This window comes from Nelumbo nucifera, chromosome 4, assembly GCF_055504915.1.
Source record: "Nelumbo nucifera cultivar China Antique chromosome 4, China Antique-T2T, whole genome shotgun sequence".
NCBI lineage: Eukaryota > Viridiplantae > Streptophyta > Magnoliopsida > Proteales > Nelumbonaceae > Nelumbo > Nelumbo nucifera.
In genome coordinates, this window is record NC_142652.1 from 33476079 (window position 1) to 33496983 (window position 20905).

The 20905-nt window shown below is 39.3% G+C and overlaps 1 protein-coding gene and 1 non-coding gene across 3 annotated transcripts; both read left to right on the forward strand.

Annotated features, from left to right (window-relative positions):
* Positions 1–2934: 2934 nt before the first annotated feature.
* Positions 2935–3021, forward strand: LOC148792152 (small nucleolar RNA snoR14). Its single transcript, XR_016071140.1, has one exon. It is a non-coding gene; the product is annotated as a small nucleolar RNA snoR14 (small nucleolar RNA).
* A 2169-nt stretch (positions 3022–5190) lies between these two features.
* Positions 5191–19584, forward strand: LOC104609984 (ARM repeat superfamily protein). Of its 2 annotated transcripts, none has more exons than XM_010276437.2 (9): positions 5191–5875; positions 5975–6325; positions 6398–6613; positions 7893–8542; positions 9128–9224; positions 9306–9359; positions 9437–9552; positions 12665–12855; positions 18712–19584. In XM_010276437.2, exons 1-9 carry the CDS (start codon positions 5618–5620, stop codon positions 19350–19352), a joined length of 2574 nt encoding a protein of 857 aa, XP_010274739.1. In that variant the 5' UTR covers positions 5191–5617; the 3' UTR covers positions 19353–19584. The 2 variants fall into 2 exon arrangements, with proteins under 2 accessions (XP_010274739.1, XP_010274738.1); XM_010276436.2 differs by having other exon boundaries at positions 5202–5875; positions 6398–6649.
* Positions 19585–20905: the final 1321 nt, after the last annotated feature.

Sequence of the window (20905 nt, forward strand, 5' to 3'; positions counted from 1 at the left end):
TCTGGGCTTGAACTTATCATGAATTGGCTTCTAGTTATGCTCTTGCCACCCTTCAATAGTTATGAAAAACACTAACCAGTAAATTTCAGAGATGCAAATGACCAGAAATCAACCAAAACACAGAAGCCACACGCATAACCTAAACTAGTAATACAAACATTAAGGTAAATTCCTTTGCCAATACAATTCAGAATTATGCTTAAGAAACACACATGCACATTGAGTATATATCTTGGATCAATTTGTCCAAGTTGCAGGAAGAGGAACCTTCTTCGCTGACATTCCATTACACCAAAAATGGTCTGGTTTCTCTTCATTCGAATGGCATTCCATTACAACAAAAACCAATAGCATCAGATGGTCTGGTTTCCTCTGAAATTCCTTTGCAACCCCTTCACTGTTGCAGAATTGCTCTTTGGTCAAATACACTGGGTTGCCTGAGAAATGTTCTATTCATGATACTAGAGAGAACTAGGCAGCTGGCAGGATACCCGATTTGAACTTCTTGTTAATCACTTCTTCTGCCATATCTCCAAGAACTAGGCCAAGCTCTGTGTTAACCATGACCACAACATAGAACCTTTTAACTTCTTCTGCAGTGACCCTGTTAGTAGAGCCTTTTAAATAACAATAAAATGTCGAACTAACCTCTGAATTCTAGACCATACATGAAGCCCATAACAGAACTACACATATTGACACTTCTTCTTTGCTTGTGAGTTGTTACTTGTTAGTGCAGTCGCTAACCTTTACAAATTCAAAGAACATTGTGATCAATGGATTATCACCGATAAATAGCCACTTATACCACATTATGATCAACGATTGCTAGAATGTCAATGTGCTAGGGGTGAAGATTGCAACTTCAGGAAACAACCCGAACACCAATGGCATTCATGTAGAATCATTGTCGACTGCCACGATCCTGAGATCTAACATCAAGACCGTCGACCGACCGACGACGCTTTGTCTTGTTGCTTGTGATCTGGTCTTAGTTTTTTGTTGGTTTTTTTGGGGTGGCTGCTTGCAAATTTGGGTTTCTGTTTTCTGCTCATCAACTGGCTCAGGTCCCAACTCATACTTAGTCGTGGAGAGATCCTAGAAGATTTCAATCTTAGAACTGCCAAATTCCAACATATGGTTGCCTTTCTTCTTCCTGACTAACCGTGAATTGGTCTTTGAGGGCAGAAGATGGATCATCGCCGTAGTTGATGATGAGACCTTGGTCCAAGAGGTTTTTACACCAAGTGACTGTGATCAGGAGCTGCTTTTGTGTGGACAGCTTTATTTTGTAACAACAAGTGATTGCATTTGCATTTTAGATTGAAGGGACCAGTGATACTGGAGGACGACAACCCTGCGTTGAACTACCTCCGCAAAAAGAGCCGTTCACTTTTATGGCGTATTTTCTGAAACAAGAAGCTATCACTCATTACAAACAAGCACCCAAATAAAGAAAATGAGAATTTGGAGATTACAAAATGAACAATACCAGAAAGAGGGAGAGGAAGAGAGGGAGTATTGCTTCTTGTGCTAGAGAATATGGAGAGATTAAAGATACATCATGGATTCTCTTAGATTGTATTTTCCTTTTCCAGTGACAAACAAAGGTGTTTTAGGTAATTAGGTTTTAAGAAAAAGGGACAAAAAAGAAAATAGAAAAAATTTAGAGGGGTATTTTGATAATTTAAGACTTAACGACTAAGGGGTATTTTTAGGGGGGTCTTTGTAATTTACCTTTTATTTATTAATAATATATATATATATATACATATATATAATTATTAGTTTAACTTAACGTTACTATTCATTATTCCAGGTTCAGGGTATCAATATCATCAATATGACTTCATTTTTTAGATGGGGCATCGATAATTTGTTAAAACTTGAAAAGGTATTGGCTCATACTTCTATAATAACAAATGGATTGAGGGGACAGTCTTTCAAATGACTGATTGACAGCAGCCAAGTTAGGCACACGTTTGGGTGGGATTTTGCATTGATTGAACCGCTTTGAATAAAGTCCATTTTTTTTAGGATGCATTGAGAACATCTTTTATTTTTTCATGAGGTGGTGCAATGTGCTGTGAAGTGGGTGTAACGAGAAAATCTGGATTCTCCCAAAAGTGTACAGTCTATAAGCTGAGAGTGCACACATTTCCGGGTAGGGAGTCGATCTGAACTCCTAAGGTGTGTTTGTTGAAAATGGAGATGTTCCCAATATATGGTTGGAATGGGTCAATCTGAATTCCTATAAGTTGTGTTTAGTGAAAAAGGAGATGCTCCTAATGAACGGTTGGGATGTGCTGTAATGTACATTTTGTGAGAAACAAGGTTCAAAATTTCAATTGGGCGTGTGGTATCATATTGGTGGCTTTTTTAGACCCTAAATAAGGGCTGTTTCAGAATTTGGGCCTTTTCAGGGGTACGGAAGTCTAAAACTGCCTCCCCCCAAGAAAAGGGTAAATTACAAAGATCCCCCGTACTATGGGGTCTGTGACAAAAAAAGGGTAAAATACTGTTCATCTTCCCTGACCTCATGATAGCAAATTTTCAAAGTCCTCTCCCTCTCTCTCTTCTTCCCCTTCCCATTTTTCTCTGGTGCATAGGCTGGGTTCCATTTCAGAACAAACCGAGGCAATCTGCGAGCTTCGTTTCATCTCCAAGCACGACCCGAATAGCCATTCCTTCATAGAAGAACCTTGCAGAAGTTGACTGAAGGTTAAAGTGGAGAACGTTTTGCTAAAAGTTTCCAAATAAAAGAAAAAACCATTCGGCAAGAAAACACGGTGGCTACTCTTAACCTTCATAATAAATTTTGGCGATTGCTTCAGTCAAATAAACGTTCTCCCTCACTTCTGATTGTTCTCCACTCTCTTTAGTTTCTTATTTCAAAACACTGGTTAATGGTGTGTTGATGGATGTTGGGGGAAGACGAGGTGACAATGAAATTCATGGTCTGTCAATCCACTGAAATTATTAGTGTGATGTTAATCATGAATCCAGACAAGTTATGATCGTTTTCTCCACAACAACCAACACCTTGAATTCATTTCCAACACGCCATTGGAGGTTCTGTTTCTTTTTTTCTTTTAATTTATTTATTTGGGGTTTGATTTTCTTTGATTTGCAGCTTTCCCTTTTTTTTTGTATAGAACAAGCCGTCGACGCCTTGTATGAGTGGGAACAGAGAACGTAGAGAACAAGCTGCGGCCGTTCCACACGAAACGACTTGTTCTGATCGGAACAAAGAACTGAACTCAGCCTATGCACCAAAGAAAAATGGAAAGGGGAAAAAGAGAGATCGGGGGAGAGAAAGGGAGGACTTCGAAAGAACAAGCTGTGTTTTTCGTGTATGGTGTGGTCGGAGAAGATGAACAGTATTTTTCTCTTAATGGGGATTAAAAAATATTGCAACCCCAGATTTCGACTGAAGGCCAATAGAAGATGTCTTTGTCTCACACGGTTATAGTACAGGGGGGTCTTTGTAATTTACTCAAAAAAATAAAAAGAGTTATAAAATATTGAAACCCTTGATAGGCCTATTTATGCATTTTAAACCCCTGAGAAGCCAATCCAAACTTCTATAAGAAGTAAGTTGTGTTTGATGAAAAATCTGAAGAGTCCAAATTGGTTGTCAGTCAATAATCATTTGAAGTAGGGCTGTGAATGGGTTAGGTTTGCATTGGGTCTAGGTAGAATCAGTCCCGAAAAAATCATAGACCCAAAAACTGTTCTGACTAATAGTTGGGTCTAACGGGTCTCAATTATATTGAAAACTATATTTGTTTATTTAAATAACAACTTAAATTTTAAATTTTGACAATATAATCTTACTAAAAATGATAGAAAATTAGGGAGAATGAAGGCTCAGCCCAAGGTCAGAATTTTTAGGCCCAAAGTACAGTTGGGGTAGGTGCCAATTTGGAATCGATGCCAATTCAGGATGGGCATTGGTTTATAAAGTGGGGTTTTTTGACATTTTGAATGTTAATAGGTCAGCAGATGAATTCAAAAATCTTCATTGAGCCTATCTATACTTTTCCATAAAAATTATAAGAAAATAAAAAAGATATTAGATACTTAATAAAATGATCGATTCTAGGTGATCAGGTTTGAATTGATTATGATAGGTAATAATCAGAACCAGACCAGAACCATTATAGCCCGATCAGTTTGGATCCATCTGATAGAACCGAACCTTTGACAGCCCTTAGTTTTGAACTCACAAGATTGTGATTATGCTAATAATCAGAGAGTTCACATCTGCGCCCGACAACGTACTACAACACACCCCCATTCATGTATTGGGAACATCTCATGATTATATCATCATTTTTTATATTATCATCGAGAGATATTTGTTTATTTAAATAACAACTTAAATTTTAAATTTTGACAATATAATCTTACTAAAAATGATAGAAAATTAGGGAGAATGAAGGCTCAGCCCAAGGTCAGAATTTTTAGGCCCAAAGTACAGTTGGGGTAGGTGCCAGTTTGGAATCGATGCCAATTCAGGATGGGCATTGGTTTATAAAGTGGGGTTTTTTGACATTTTGAATGTTAATAGGTCAGCAGAAGAATTCAAAAATCTTCATTGAGCCTATCTATAATTTTCCATAAAAATTATAAGAAAATAAAAAAGATATTATATACTTAATAAAATGATCGATTCTAGGTGATCAGGTCTGAATTGATTATGATAGGTAATAATCGGAACTAGACCAGAACCATTATAGCCCGATCAGTTTGGATCCATCTGATAGAACCGAACCTTTGACAGCCCTTAGTTTTGAACTCACAAGATTGTGATTATGCTAATAATCAGAGAGTTCACATCTGCGCCCGACAACGTTCCACAACACACCCCCATTCATGTATTGGGAACATCTCATGATTATATCATCATTTTTTATATTATCATCGAGAGATATTCCCAATATATGACAGGGATATGCTGTGGGACGTTGGGGGGGCAGATGTGAATTCGCTAACATCATATTACAGCCGTGCATCGAGAATATCTTCGTACTTATATATTCCCAATGCAAAATTAAAGGGAGTGTGCTAACGGTATGAACACAGTCTTATAAGGAACGGGATCTGCTCTCACACAGTGACGCTTGACAGGCACATCCATCATGCTTTGGGAGCATCTATAAGTATTAAATAGAGAAGATGTTTCCAATGCATGGTAAGATGTGCATGTGTGATCGGTGTGAGACGCCCTATGTGAGGAGCAGATCTGATCTTGTCTTGTGAGTACCAAATGCGATGGGACGGATGGCGCTTGATGATGTTCCTACCAATAAAAATCTCTCCTCTTATACAGGATAACCTTCACCTCCACCAGAAGAATGGAGAGGAGAGTTTGGCTCTGGACTTTAGCTGAATGGCAGATTCGCCCGCGACGTCGTCTTCTACAGTAAACTAAAAATATAAACATTACTGAACATGAACAGACAGATACTCTGGTAGTGGTAGAGAGCTCCACCATTACAAACCTAAAACCCATCCAGTCCCAGTTTCTTGTTCTCTGTAACCCTCCAATCGAATCGCTGAAACCAAATTCCACACTACAAAAACCCTGCTGCCCTCATCATCTTCGCCCAGAATGGCCTCAACTATGTCATTTACCTTCAAGTGCAGGTGCAAGCTTCCTCATTTCCATTACAAGATAGTCCACAAGGAGTTTCTGACACTTAGACCGAGAACTGCAGCAACAACCAGTAGGCATCATACCTCCTCCATCTTCACCTTTCACCCTTGCCTTATCCTTAACCCCAATCCCCGCTCCTCTCCTCTTGTCCGCCCTGTCAGCAATGACGGTGGTGGCGCAGTCGACGCCACCCCTCAGTCCTCCCCTTCTACTGTAAGTTCCGATTTTCCTTCTCCCCTTTTCTGGTTTCTTCAGTAATGCCATGAACCGGTTCAATCATCGATTGCCCATGTTTGCTTAATTCCTTCTCAGGAGGTTGAGGCATTGGAGGGAAACTCTTCGAGCTCTGGGGATGGTTACGTGGCTTTGTTTGTTCGGATGCTTGGGTTGGACAACGATCCTCTTGACAGAGAGCAGGCGATTGTTGCACTGCGGAAGTATGCACAAGGAGGGAAGCACTGTATTGATTCTATTATGCAGTTTCGTGGGTGCATCAATCTCACTGTTAACCTCCTTAAATCAGATTCTAGTTCTACTTGTGAAGCAGCTGCTGGCCTCCTACGGACTGTTTCCTCGGTTAACCTTTACAGAGATTCGGTTGCCGGAAGTGGAGCAATAGAAGAATTAATAGGCATTCTAAGTCGATCTTCTCTCTCACCGGAGGTATGAAAAAGCTATCCCTCCTTTGGAACTGGGGTTGGCATTTTTTTAGATGTCTTGAACACGTTTCTGCAGGTGAAGGAGCAGAGTTTATGTACTTTATGGAATTTGTCAGTTGATGAGAAACATAGAGCTAAGATTGCGAGTGCTGATTTCCTGCCGGCGCTTATTAAGTTCTTGGATGTTGAAGAAATAAAAGTCATGGAGGCAGCAGGAGGAGTGCTCGCAAATTTGGCTTTGAGCCAGTCTAATCATAGCATCTTGGTTGAAGCTGGTGTTATTCCCAAGCTGGTAAGGCTATGTATCCAAAATCAAAACCAAATTCAGGTATTACACTGATAATAATGCGGGGGCATTGGGATGAAGTTATCATTGTTTATGATAAGTTTACAAAAAAAGTGGTGAGTATATTATGAGGGTTTAGAATGTTATGTGATGTAAGGCTAGGTTTGAAGGGGATGGGAACAGAAAGCTTAGAGATCTGTTAGTTGGAAATATGTAAATGTTAAGAGTCCTAAGAATGAAGATGATGGAAAGTAGCTAGAGATATAGGAATTTACTTAGGTCTGACTATGGTCTATTACCTAATTTCGAGGGGTAGGCCAATCCGTAAACATCCAGTCCTGTGGACTGTTTGGAAGTGAGAATATTCCCCTGATATTTTGTGTTTTCCTTCTGTGTTTAGTGTCTGTTGCTATTTGGCTTGATTGTTGTGCAAGGTAGTGTTTTTACTCAAAAGGAAAAACAATTCTGCTTTGTAAGGCAATGCATTCTTTATCTTTTCCAGGTCATGATCTGATGTCTCTTTTTGCCCTGTAAATTTGGAAAGAGAGAGTGATAGACTCTTCTTCCTTTAGGCGGTGAGGTGTCATCCTCTTCATCCTTGTCTGGTCGGAGTCAGACATTAGTTAGGTTTAGGGTACTTAAACTCTATGTGTGTCCTCTCTCTCTCTCTTTCTCCTTTTCATCTATTTCTTCATCTTTCTTCTATGTTGTACGGAGGTTGCTTTTTCTCTTCCTTATTAACCATATGTTTTCAGATTTGTTATTGTAAAGATAGCTTTTAGGGATATAGCATCATATAAGCTATTTGTCTTGGTTTTGCCATCTAACATGGAGATTTAGTCATGTAGTTTACATATACTCTTTCTAACCGAAGTTTTATTTTATGCATGTTTGAGGTGGATAAAACGTGTTGAAACAAACATGTTTCATAGTTATGGTTCTTTAACTCTACTTGGAAAGAGATGTCTATTATCCAACCTCCAACCCTGCCTACTTCCCACTTCCCTCCCTCAACCGCCCCACCCCCCCCCCCCCCCCCCAAAAAAAAAAAGAAAAAAAAAGGAAAAAGGCATAGCCCTAAAACATTTCCTCTTTTCTTCTTGCCTTGGGTGTCAGACTGTCGGGGCTGTTTCTGTTATGGCTTGATGATTTCATATATATCATATTGGAGTATGTTAATAGAAAGTATTTCTTTAGAAGGTTCTATCAGGCTAATAAATTTAATATTTTCGATATTTGGATATCTGATTGTAGGATTTCTAATGGTCATGCACACTGACTGCAGGCAAAGATCTTAAAAGCTGATCTGGAAGAATCCAAAGTCATCAGAAAGGAAGCAAAGAATGCGTTGCTGGAACTTGCAAAAGATGAATACTATAGAGTTCTTATAGTAGAGGAAGGTCTGGTTCTAGTTCCTTTGGTTGGAGCAGATGCTTACAAGTCCTTCAGACCAGCTTCACATTCATGGCCCTCTTTACCTGATGGAACAGAATTTGAAAGGAGTAACTCAGGTCCTTCAAGATATGGTGCCTCTGAGCTGCTCCTTGGATTAAATATTCAAGACAAGAATGTTAGCTTAGAGGAAGCTAAAATGAATGCAATAGTAGGGCGAAGTCAACAACAATTTCTTGCACGTATTGGGGCCATAGAAATGGAAGATGGAAGAAAGCCTTACTCTGGATCATTGATGAATGAGAGATATACACTCTTACCATGGATGGATGGTGTTGCTCGCTTAGTTTTGATTCTTGGACTTGAAGATGTTACAGCCATTTCAAGAGCTTCACACTCAATCGCTGATGCAGCTATCAATGAACACATGCGAATCTCATTCAAGGAAGCTGGAGCTGTCAAGCATTTAGTTCAGCTATTAGACTGTAATGATGATTCTGTTAGAGTAGCTGTTACTCATGCTTTGGAGAGGCTTTCTGTCAGGTCCTTCATCATGTTTTCTTGTTTTAGCTACTAGTTTTCATCATCTATGCCTTGTCCCAACTGTATGGTCAGCAATGTGAATCCCATTTTGCCATTTCATTCTATTAAGTGCCATATCCACTGTTAAATTGTTGAGTGCTTAAATCATTTCTTACTACTTCAACGCATGTCCATTTTGGTCTGCCCCTTCAACTTGTAACTGATCACTTCTTATCGGTTCTGTAGATGGTCTTCTCTGCACTTGACCACAGACCATATCCTGTTACTCTGTTAGTCTACTTTCTCTCATTTTATCACCTATTGTGTCCGGTTGGCAGCTGGCATTATAACTTTTCCCAAACTCATATGAACATCTAGAGATGTAATTTATGTCCATATTGCAAAGAACATCCTTACTTTTTTGTTCAAAAGTTGATATCAGTCAATATTTTTTGATGAATAGTTGGTATTAGTCAATATTGAATTTTATTGTCTCATTTAGTTTTAGACTCTGTTATGCTCCAAAGAATTAGTCAATAACTGAGTTTTTTATAGCATCTTTCCTTTCTTCTTTATTTTAATCTCCTACCTTCTTTCCTGGTGCAGCAATAATGTTTGCCAATTAATTGAAGCAGAAGGTGCTATATTTCCTCTGGTTAATTCTCTGAAGCACAAGGAGATATCAGAAAACCTTTTGGAAAAGGTCTTTCAGTTCTTTATTTCCAGAGGGAAATGTGTTTTAATTTGATTTGCATGTGCTGACGGTAGTTTTCTGGAAATGCAGACCATGGATATTCTGGCCCGGATTTTAGACCCTGGTAAAGAAATGAAATCAAAGGTAAAACAGTTGCTTTGTGCTGCATTTTAGGAGCTCCTGACTTTCTTTTGACTTACCTATTTATGTTTTGTTTCCAGTTTTATGATGGACCAGTAAATGGATTAGGAAAGTTATTGAATTCAACAACTGCAAATGGTGTCAGAGGAATAGTGGGTACTCCAGATAATATGCCAGTCTCAAAAAGAACTGCTAGGTTTGTTATGTCTGTTTTTCTCAGCCAAATATATAATTTACTTTTCTTTTCACTTCTCAGAAATATTCAACAAATTGTCTCAGAATTTTCGTTTAACTAAGACGATCAGAACCTTCATCATTATACCTTCGTTTCTTTTGATCATCAATACTGCCATCATTATCAACAATTCAACTATCATCATGGTCATTATTATCATCACCGCCATCCTTTTCCTCTTCCTTATCTGTAATGTTATTGCTGTTATAGTTATTATTGTGGGTTATGTCTTAATTTTTTTTTTGATAAAAGGTAAGGTAAATTTATTAACTGAAACAGAACCATACAACTCAGCCCCAAACAAGGAGCAAAACTGAGAACAGACTCCCAGCTTACATTACAATTCAAATGCACTTCTGGACCTCAACTGAGTTCCAAATACCCTAGGCTGGAAGCCTTTCACACCTGCAGTCCATGACACTAATTTTCCCACGGCACAGGAGATAAGACAGTCTACATCCTTAGCTTTATTTTGAAAGATTCTTCTGTTTCTCTCCGTCCAAATGGAACTGATCTCAGCTGCAGGGATAACCCACCACACGCTTCTAGCCAGCTTAGAGGGACCTTGCAGGTCCCAGCTCCATAACAGATCTGATACCCGTTTTGGCTTGACCTAGGAAAGACCTACAGAAGAGAGGAAGTGGCCCCATAATGCTGTCAAAATAGGGTAATGGATGAAAAGATGATTATTATCCTCTTCTGCTTGCCCACAAAGCTCACAAAGCATGTTCTGAATCAGAATTCCTCTTCTGGCCAGATTCTGTTTAGATAGGTTCCTATCCAAAACTACAGCCCAAAGCAGAGCATTCACTTTGGAAGGAGGAATCTGGCTCCAAATTTTAACAGCAGGGAAATTTCCAATTCCTCCACCTGATAACCTTTTGTCAAAGGAACTCACAGTGAAAATTCCATCTGCATTCCACTCCCAGATCCAAGAATCTTCTTCCAAGGGGTTCAAAATCTGGTTTGAAAGCAAGCCCAACAGATCCACCACTTGATCCACTTTCCAATCTTGAATAGGTCTTCTGAAAGCAGGAATCCAGGTAAATCTATTTCCATTCACTTCACAACAATCTGCCACCATTGTATTTTGGTTTTCTGCTAGTTGAAAAAGCTGGGGGAACAACTCTTCAAAGGACCTGTTATTGCACCATTTGTCTTTCCAGAACTTCAGATGGTGCCCTGAACCCAACTTAGGGGACAAACCATTGTGAAGAAGAGGGTAAACTTCCATGATTTTCTTCCAAAGAGAGCACCCCAAGGAAGGAAGTTTGAAATGGTTAGCCAGTCCCCTCTATCTGTTTCATACTTGGCTGCAATTAAATTCCTCCACCAACTAACTCTTTCTCTTGCAAACCTCCAAATCCATTTTCCCATTAAAGCTCTATTAAAAGTTTTTAGACTTCTCACCCCCAAACCACCTTTTTCCTTTGGAGTACAAACCTGTTTCCAACTGACCAGATGAATTTTCTTTTTCTCCTTCCAACCTTTCTAAAGCAAATCTCTCTGAAGCCTTTCTAATTTATGAGCCACTTTAGTGGGTATTGGGAAGAGGGAGAGGAAGTAGGAGGGAAGATTACAAAGAGAACTTTTTAGGAGAGTGATTCTACCCTCCAAGGAAAGGTATTTGGCTTTCCAGGAGGCCAGTTTCCTTTCTAATCTTTCCACCACCGATCCCATATTAGGGAGGAGGAACATTTAGCCCCTAAGGGGAGGCCTAGGTATATTGTTGGTAGAAAACCAATCTGACATGCAAGAGCATCTGCTAGAGTTTCAAGATTCTCTATCTTCCCCATTGGAATTACTCTACCCTTGGCCCAATTGATTCTCAAGCCTGTCACCACTTCAAACCAACTCAGCACCCCAAGCATAACCTCCAATTGATCTAGATCCGCATCAATAAAACACAAGGTGTCATCTGCAAACTGAAGTAATTGAACTTTTTCTCCTCCTGGAGTTGATTCAAACCCCTTCCACAAACCCTCTTCACCAACTCGGTTAACAAATAAAGACAATATATCCATTATACAAATAAACAGAATAGGGGAAAGGGGGTCTCCCCTTGCCTGAGGCCTCTGGAGCTTTTAAAGAAGTTAGCTGATTCTCCATTTACTAGAACTGCAAATTTGGGGGAAGAAACACATACTTTGATCCAGTTCCTCCATTTCTGTCCAAAGTTCATCTTCTCCAAGACAAAATCCAAGCATTTCCAGTTGACATGGTCATAGGCCTTCTCCAAATCCAGTTTGCAAATCAGCCCTAAATTTCCCTCCCTTTTCCTTGAGTCTATCAGCTCATTTGCCACCAAAACACTGTCTAGCATCTGTCTACCTGGCACAAATGTAAATTGATTCTTTGTAATCACAGTAATCAGAACTGTTTTCAATCTTTCTGCTAGGACCTTTGCCAGAATTTTTATAAAAGCTATTCAGCAAACTGATGGGTCTAAAACATGGAAAAAGGAAAAATAGGTATCTTCAGGTTGAAGAAAAACAAGTTTACTTTCTGATTCTGTTTGTGCTTTTCATGCTACAGTTCATATCAAACTTCTATGATAATCGAGTCTGGAAAAATATCTTCGTCCTTTTGGGAAGATTGTGCAACTTATTTTTTTACATCAATGTGTCATTTATGATGCTATCAGTCCTTCCATCAGTGGATCTGTTGATCCATATATCTAAATGCTTTCATGCATTATGTAGGAATTCAATTTATCCCTTGCATCAATATAGCTTGAAAAGCCATTGTTTATTAGTCTCCTGGATACCTGTATTTGTATCTTTTATTTGTTGAAGAGTGTTGCTTCAAATTGCGAAGCCTTATGTAGAGCAGTATCAATATGTTGACAAGATGCATTTATTTTGAGATTATTCAAATTCCAGCAGTATTTTAAGGTTTTTTGTGGTTCTCATTTTTCATTTGAACAATGTAACCCATTCAATTCACATTTACACGGTGAATCATGTTTGGACATGCATGCTATTTTTAGAATTTGTAATCTTTATCTAGAGTTGTAATTAAATTGTGTGGTAGACATGATATTAATCTAATGCAGTTCTGCATACCATCTCAGGGAAAGTATATTAGATTTTGGTTTCATTTCTTGCCTTGCTGACATCTTGAAGACATCATCCCCAAATTTGCAAAGAAAAGCTGCATCCATCCTTGAATATATAGCAGTTATTGAACCATGCATGGATAAAATCATTGCAGCAGATATTGAAGCTGGGATCTATTCTGTTTTCCAACAAATATTTTTAGATGGTAAGTAACAAGTATCTATCCTACTGTAAAACTTTTGGTAAGATATTGCCAGAACTTATTTTCCTGTTGTTTCCCTGATCATTCTAGTGAACTTCTTAGTTGAATTGAAGAACAATTAGGAATTAGGAATGCTGTCTCATCTACACTCTGTCCAATACAAATGTCTCAGTAATGTAGGACAGGGTAGGGGTCCTACTAATTTCAGATCTGGTAGTGGGCTTTATGAGGTGAAGGAGGAGCTTTTGGTGATCAAGGATGAAGAAAAGAGGTAGAAAAGCAAGTAGACTGCTTGCTGTCCACCAAATAATGAGCAAGGAGTTAGACGAAACAGTAGAACTCTTGCTGTTGTGGCAAACAACAAGAATTAGGTGAAAATCCTGGCAACAGCCAGAATTTGTTAAGCCAAACTTTATTTCTTCAAATCAACATTTTTTTTAACTCTGACTCTATCTATAGGCTTAATTTGTGAATTTGGATGTCCCTTTACAGATCTAAGTTGGACAAGGAAACTGATCCAATTACCCAAATCAACTTCTAAGCTTTAAAACTGAGACAAATCCATAGGTAACCTGTAGGGATACTCAAATAAGGACTCTTAACCATTAAACATCTCTAATAACACTTTCCTAGTCCTATTAATACCAATTGAATGTAAAGACACCAGAAATTACTAAAATTAGCAAATCGTCAGTTTACTAAAAATAGTAATTACGAGAATATAAATGGTAAGCCTGGAAGTTTTTTTTGAAGAATAAAGAAGAAAAGTTTTATTGAAGAAAAAAACAAGTACATTCCAATCAGGTGTCAAGTCAACACACCAAATACAAGCTTGGATCACAAGGAGACCCTAAGAGTTCTCTATAAATCTGAACTGCTGATTTGCTCAAATTCTTGAAGAGAAAGAGCTCAGCTTGTGACAGAAAGAAGATTTTAATGGAGCAAATTGAGGAACTGGACTTGAAGGAGGAAAGGGGTTCTTTTGGAGAAGAAGACAAAGAATTGAGATGGAGGGTTAGAAAGCAATTGGAGGATCTCTTATTGTAGGAAGAGATAAGTTGGAGACAAAAGTCTAGATGTAAATGGTTAAAGGAGGGAGACAGAAACACTAGATTTTTTCACTCTGTGGCAAACACCAGAAGAAGGAAGAAAATCATTTCTAAGCTAGAAGTTGATGGAGTTGTTCTTTCCCAACCAGCAGAAACAGCATAGGCTTTTGCAACCCATTTTAAATCAATTTTTGGAAGGCCTCTAAATGAGAGGATTTGGGTGGAGGGCTGGAATGGCCAACTCTTAGTTTAGAAATTAGGGTGGTGTTAGAGAAAAACTTTGACTTAGAGGAGATAAAGGAAGCGGTATTTTCAATGGATAGAACGAAAGCTCCAGGCCCAGATGGATTTACAATGGCATTTTATCAGGATTGTTGGGATATTGTGAAGAAGGACCTAGTGTTGGTTTTTGAGGAGTTCCACAGGAGGGGGAATCATTAATCTGAGGTTAAACTCCACATTCATTGCATTGGTCCTAAGAAGAAAGAAGCATCACATCCAAGGGATTTCAGGCCGATTAGTTTGGTGAATAATCTATACAAGATAATTGCAAAAGTCTTGTCTCTAAGAATTAAGAAAGTTCTTCTAGCCATTATCACACCCAATCAAGGAGCTTTTGTGAAGGGAAGGCAGATCGCTGATCAAATTTTGATTGCAAATGAAAGCTTAGAGAATTTTAGGAAATCCAAGAAAAAGGGAGTGGTTTGCAAACTAGACTTAGAGAAGCTTATGACCTAGTTGACTGGTCCTTCTTAGTGGAGGTAATGAAAAGTTTTAGTTTTGGAGACAGATGGTGTAGATGGATCTGGGGTTGTATCAGGAGCTGCCATTACTAGATGTTGGTGAATGGAACTGTGGTGGATTTCTTTCCGGCCATGAGAGGAATAAGACAAGGTGATCCGCTCTCCCCCTTTCTCTTTACTCTGATTGCAGATGTCCTGGGGAGACTGATACATAGAGCCAACTCTAGAGACTTGATAAGAGGTTGGAGAGTCGGAAGGGGGGAAGTACCACTTACACACTTGCAGTTTGCAGATGACACAATCCTATTTTGTGAGGGTGGGGATATAAGATGGATCAGAAACCTAAAACTGACAATACAACTCTTTGAGCAGATGTCTGATCTTAAAGTGAACTTCGATAAGAGTTGTGTGGTGGGAGTGAATTTGGAGGAAAGGGAAGTAAGTGATTGTGCATGTGTGTTAGGGTGCGCTATCTCGGAGTGGCCTATCACTTATTTGAGCCTCCCCCTAGGAGATAACCCCAAGAATGAAAGCTTTTGGAACCCGGTAGTAGAGAGATTTGAGAAAAGGCTTGCTTCTTGGAGGAATCACCTTGATTAGGTCTACCCTTTCCAACCTTCCTATTTACTTCATGTCAGTGTTTAAGATTCCTACAAAGGTCTCCAACAGGATAGAAAAATTAATGAGGGATTTTTTATGGGAACCAGGAGTGGAGAAGAAAGACCATAAGGTGAGGTGGGAAGTGGTAAATAGGAGCAAGAAGCTAGGGGGGTTTGGGATTGGAAATATCAGGAAAAGGAGCATGGCATTATTGGGGAAATGGTTGTTGAGATTCCTGTTGGAAAGGGACAAATTGTGGACGAAGATTGTGGCTAGCATACATGGGCTGGATGAGAATGACTGGGATCCTGGAATTTTGGCAAGGACTACTGTCACATCCCCGTGGAAAGCCATTCATGATCTGCTTCCAGTTTTCTCCCCTTGGATCAGGTACGATTTGAACTCCAGTAACCGAATAAAATTCTGGGAGCAAATTTGGGTTGGGGACCTACCCCTGAAAGACCAATTTCCATCATTGTTTGCTTTATCAGATTTGAAAAATGAACCCATTTCCTCCTTCTTGGTTCCTTCTGATTCTTCTTCTGGGTTTGGGTGGAATCTAGGGTTGAGAAGGGCAACAAGGGATACAGATTTGGGGTGTATGTCATCTTTGCTAACCATCCTTGAAAATGTTTTCTTGAACCCTAGTAAGGGAGACACCAGAATCTGGACCCCTTCTTCATCCGACTCTTTCTCTTGTGCTTCGTTTTTTGAGATATTAGTCCAACCTACTACTCCACTTGGGTTGTCATTCCCGGTTAAAGAGATTTAGAGCAAACCCATTACTCCTCAGGTTGGTAGTTTTTGTTGGGAAATTTTCCCGGAAAGATTTAACACAAATGACTTGCTTCAAAGAAAGAGGCCCAACTGCTGTTTACTTCCCAATAGGTGTATTCTTTGCAAAGCTGATGGGGAAACGGGTTATCATATTATGGTTACTTGTCCAGTTACTAAGACAGTTTGGGAGTGGGTGTTTTCCCTTTTTGGGTATACTTGGAATCCCCCCGTGAGTGTGCAATGCTTGTTCTCTCATTCTTTCTTTAGTTGGCCTAAGAGAAGGAGGAAGATTATGTGAAGCATTAGGGCTGCAGTGTGCTGGTCAATATGGGAAGAAAGAAATTCACGATTTTTTTCAGATAAGGAAAGAACCACAGAAAACCTAACAGATTTGATACTTTCAAGGGTTGCTCATTGGCTGAAATCAATGGAGATATTCTCTGAATTTCTATGGCAGACATGCTGAGAAAGTGGAAAGAGATTGCTACTGCTGTTATGTATAAAAGGAACAGTAGTCCCACTTGGACCCCCCCTCTCGCCAGATTCATAAAACTGAATTTTGATGGATGTAGCTTAAGGAATCCAGGGCCCTCTGGGATAGGGGGTGTTTTCAGGAATGAGGAGGGGTATATTACTGCCATGTTCTCTGGGCCAATTGGAGAGGGTGACTCTCTTAGGGCCGAAATTCTAGCAGTTCTTGAAGGAATCCAAAGATCAAGAGAATTAAGCATTAGATGCTTAGTGATTGAGGGGGACTTGAAGGTGGTGATCAGGTGGCTGAAAGGAGATATCAATGGCTTGTGGAGCTACAGCAATGAGAAGAAAAAAATTAATTGGCTGTGTAAGGACTTAGAGGTGCAATACAGCTGGGTGAAGAGAAGTGCTAACTCAATGGCTGATGGGTTAGCTAAGCAAGGGGTGGCTAAGGACTTTTTGTTTTGGGCACAGTTTTTGTATTTTGTTGCCATTTTGATGTTGGGGAGTTAAAATAGTTTACCTCCTCATTTTCTGTAATTAATTTTCACAAGTATTATTCATTAATAAAGATTTCTGTTATCAATCAAAAAAAAAAAAGGGAAGACCAAGGTAGGTGGTTGGCAGATTTCCAGATTTACAGCCCAAGACACTAGCCATACTGGGATCAGGAAGACCTTCCTCTGTCTTCAACAATTCACTCTTAGGTAAGTTAATTTTGAGGCCTGAAATTGCTTCAAACCATCTGAGAATGTAACCCAAACAGGCCAGCTGATTCGAAGAGTAGTCATAGAAGAAGACAGTGTCATCAGCAAATTGAAGTAGGGAGATCTGAGTACCTCTTTCACCGACTTTAAACCCATGAGGGAGACCACTATCTGTTGCCCTACAAGTGAGCTTCCTTAATTATATTGAAAAGGAAGGGAGACAAAGGGTCTCCTTGCCTTAGACCTCTTGAGCTTTTAAACCTACCACAAGAAACACCATTGAGGACTGAGAAAGTGGGACTGGCTACACAAACCTTGATCTAGTTTTGCCACTTGGAGCTGAAATTCATTCTTGTGAGCATAGTTCAGGAAACTCCAACTAACATGGTCAAAAGCCTTTTCAATATCCACTTTGAGAATCAGCCCCTCTCTACCCTCCCTCCTCCTACATCATAGGTTCTGTGTTGGCAAATTACTCTTTCTGTTTGTTTGAGTTATCATGATGATACTGAGGAGGCTATTTTAGGTTGGAGGTCATGGACAGAAATGTAAAATGGTGCCAAGAGACAGAATTCTTCAATGACTTTTCTAGAAGGACATCTCTTAATAATAGATTTTGTACATCTTGACCGAATTGCTAATTGATATTTAGAAAATGCTGTACCAGAAAAGTTTTTAATTCAAAGCTTTTAATTTCTAGGGTTTACAAGTAAGAAAAATGCTTAAAAATGTGATGAAAAACTAAGAATGCCTGAACTGAACTTTTGAAAATTTGGCTACTGGTTCCCACATAAAACACCTCCCCACCCAAAAGTTAAAATTTGATAAAGTACTAAAAATCATGCTCCCAAGTCCCAACTGCTTTCTAACCTGTTCAAATCCTAGGTTCAGGGATCTTAAAAACATTGCATAGCCTAATCCCAGGGGCTTTTGGACCTACATTTTTTCATTATCCATATGGCAGATTGTATTGTCTCTTTTCATACAACTCTAAAAGGTTAAGAGGTCCCAAAGCTCCATGCTGTCTGTCATCATATTGGTCCTAGAAGGTCAAGTACTCTTGGCCCAATTACAGGTCTGGCGAGATTAATTGATAATCCATTTAACTATAGTGTTGTGCTTGTACATGGTATTATGAAACGGTGAAACCGCTGGATGTTCAGAAGTAAAAATTACTTAGTTACTTCTAAAGCCCTTCCTTTCCTTGTGTAGGCTCTTATAAAACTGCACTTTAAATAGAACAATACCTATATTTTTTTCCCATTTGGCACCCAGATCTTTGTTGACCATGCTTTCTGCTTATGAATTATGTAATTAGGAGCTATTTTCTCATCTTATCACTTAATTGCATCATTTGTCTCTTAAAATTGATTAACACGATTCCACAACAATGAATCCATGGCTTTTTATCCAGTCAATACAACCAATTGACGAGGCAGTGATACTCGTGTACTTTTGTATATTCTTCTGGTTAGTGTTCAAGTATAATTCTCCTTGATATTTTGGCAGACATGGAAGATGATATTGATGGTTTGAAGCCAGATATTAATGCCTTACAAGTTGAAGAAGCTGGTCTTGCAATATCTGCAGCATCTAGACTGTTAACAAAACTGCTAGATTTTGAGAAGTTTCGTTCTGCAATAAAATCATTGCAAATGATGAGGGTGCTATGTAAAGTACTGAAATCAGACATCCCACTTCATAACAAAGATTGGGTTGCAGCGTGCCTTGTAAAACTTGAGTCATTGTCTGGTTCCCATACAGATCCTAGTAGCTCTATTAACATGGAGGTAGCTCTTTATGAGACAATTCCAAGACTAGTTGAACAGATTAAAACGTCTTTCTCTTCAGAAGCACTAGAAGCTGCTGTTGTTGAACTTAACAGTATAGTATCCAAAGGAGTGGCAGATTGCACAAGAAAGGTTGCTGCAGAGGGAGGGATTTTCCCATTGGTAAAGGTAATTGAAGAAGGGAGTGGCAGGGCTGTGGAAGCTAGCTTGGCTATACTGTATAACCTAAGCATGGATTCCGAGAATCATCCAGCCATCATAGCTGCTGGGGCAGTTCCAGCATTGAGGAGGATTGTTCTTTCACAGGGACCAGAGTGGATGCGTGCACTGCATTTGCTCAGAACTTTGCCTACACAGTGAACATGTATGGTGGCACTTGGTCACGCAGCTTCTGGATTTGAATGAAAATGCAACTGTAAGAGATCTTGCCTCAGCCCAGTCATTCATCAACTATTCTATGTGAGCCGCGTCATTTAATGTACCCTGTTCACATCTGATGTAATCAATAGTTTCAAAATGTATAAAAATCATTCATAATTTTGGTACATATTATCTATTCTTGAATCATATGAAATGTTTGGATTTGACCTCATTTAGTACTGTCATAGGGCTGGGTTTGGTCTGGGTTAGGGCAGAGACTGGTCCTGACTCCTGTGCAGATTCAGTTCCAAACCAGACCCTAGTCTCAATAGTGTCCGTGATCGGGACTATTGGGTATGACCTAGTTAGATCCGATTAGAGTCGATATCCATCCTTTAACCGGTAATTTGACAACCAACCTACTGATTTTTGGAATTGACACATTTGGACATCGTAATATGAAATGCAGTGGTATTGACTGTTTGGGAGGAAAGAAATGGAAGAATTTTTAATGAGAAAAACAGATCAAAGGAGGAATTATGTGAAGTTATTCTAATCAGAGCAGCTCACTGGATAAAGATAATTGATGCATTCAAAGATTTCTCAGTTAATGACATCATAAGGGCATGGTCTGAAGTGGTGCCTCAAGAGAAAAGGAAAAGAGGGTTATGATATGGTCACCCCAGCAACAAATTAAATAAAATTGAATTTTGATGGGAGTTTCATGGGAAACACTGGTATGGCAGGTATCGGAGGAGTTTTAGAGACTGCACAGGGAAAGTTTTGGCTATGTATTCAGGTCCAAGGTTTTAAAAATCAACCCGGAGAACAAACTGGTCAGGGGTCTGGTTCCTGGGTCGAACAGTTTGACCGTTCGAACCGAACGGTTGACCTGTTCTGACAAAAAAAATAAAAAATTAAACAAAAATAAAAAACGGTCAAAACCATGGTTTTCAAAACCGGACCAGACCGGAAAAACTGGGAATCGGTCAAGTGATTGGTTCCGTTTTTCTCAAAAACTGGATTTTCCCCCAAAACTGTTGATTTTGGTCAGCGAACTGCTGAATCGGGTGGTTAATTGTTCGAATGGTTTTGACTGTTATTTATTTATTTTTTTAGAATGGGCCGAGCATTCGGTTTAAACGATTGGATTGTTTGACCCAGTAACCGGACCCCTGATCGGTCACTAGGTTGGTTTTAAAACCATGGTAAAAACCATTCAAACGATTCGAATGGTTAACCGCTTGGGTCAACAGTTTGCTGACCAAAATCAATGGTTTTTGAGAAAATCCAATTTTGGGGAAAAACGGAATCAATCACCTAACCAGTTCCCGGTTTTTTTGGTCTGACCATATGATTCGGTATAATTTTGAAAACCATGTTCGGGGTTGGGAGACTCATTAAAGGCAGAATTGATGGCACTACTTCAACAGTTGGAAGTAGTGGAGGATTCAAAGCTTATGATCTCTTGGGCAAAGAATATTCGGCTCATGCCATGGATATATAGGCATAATTTTAGGGAAATTGAAAGCATAAAATAGGAGCTGAACATT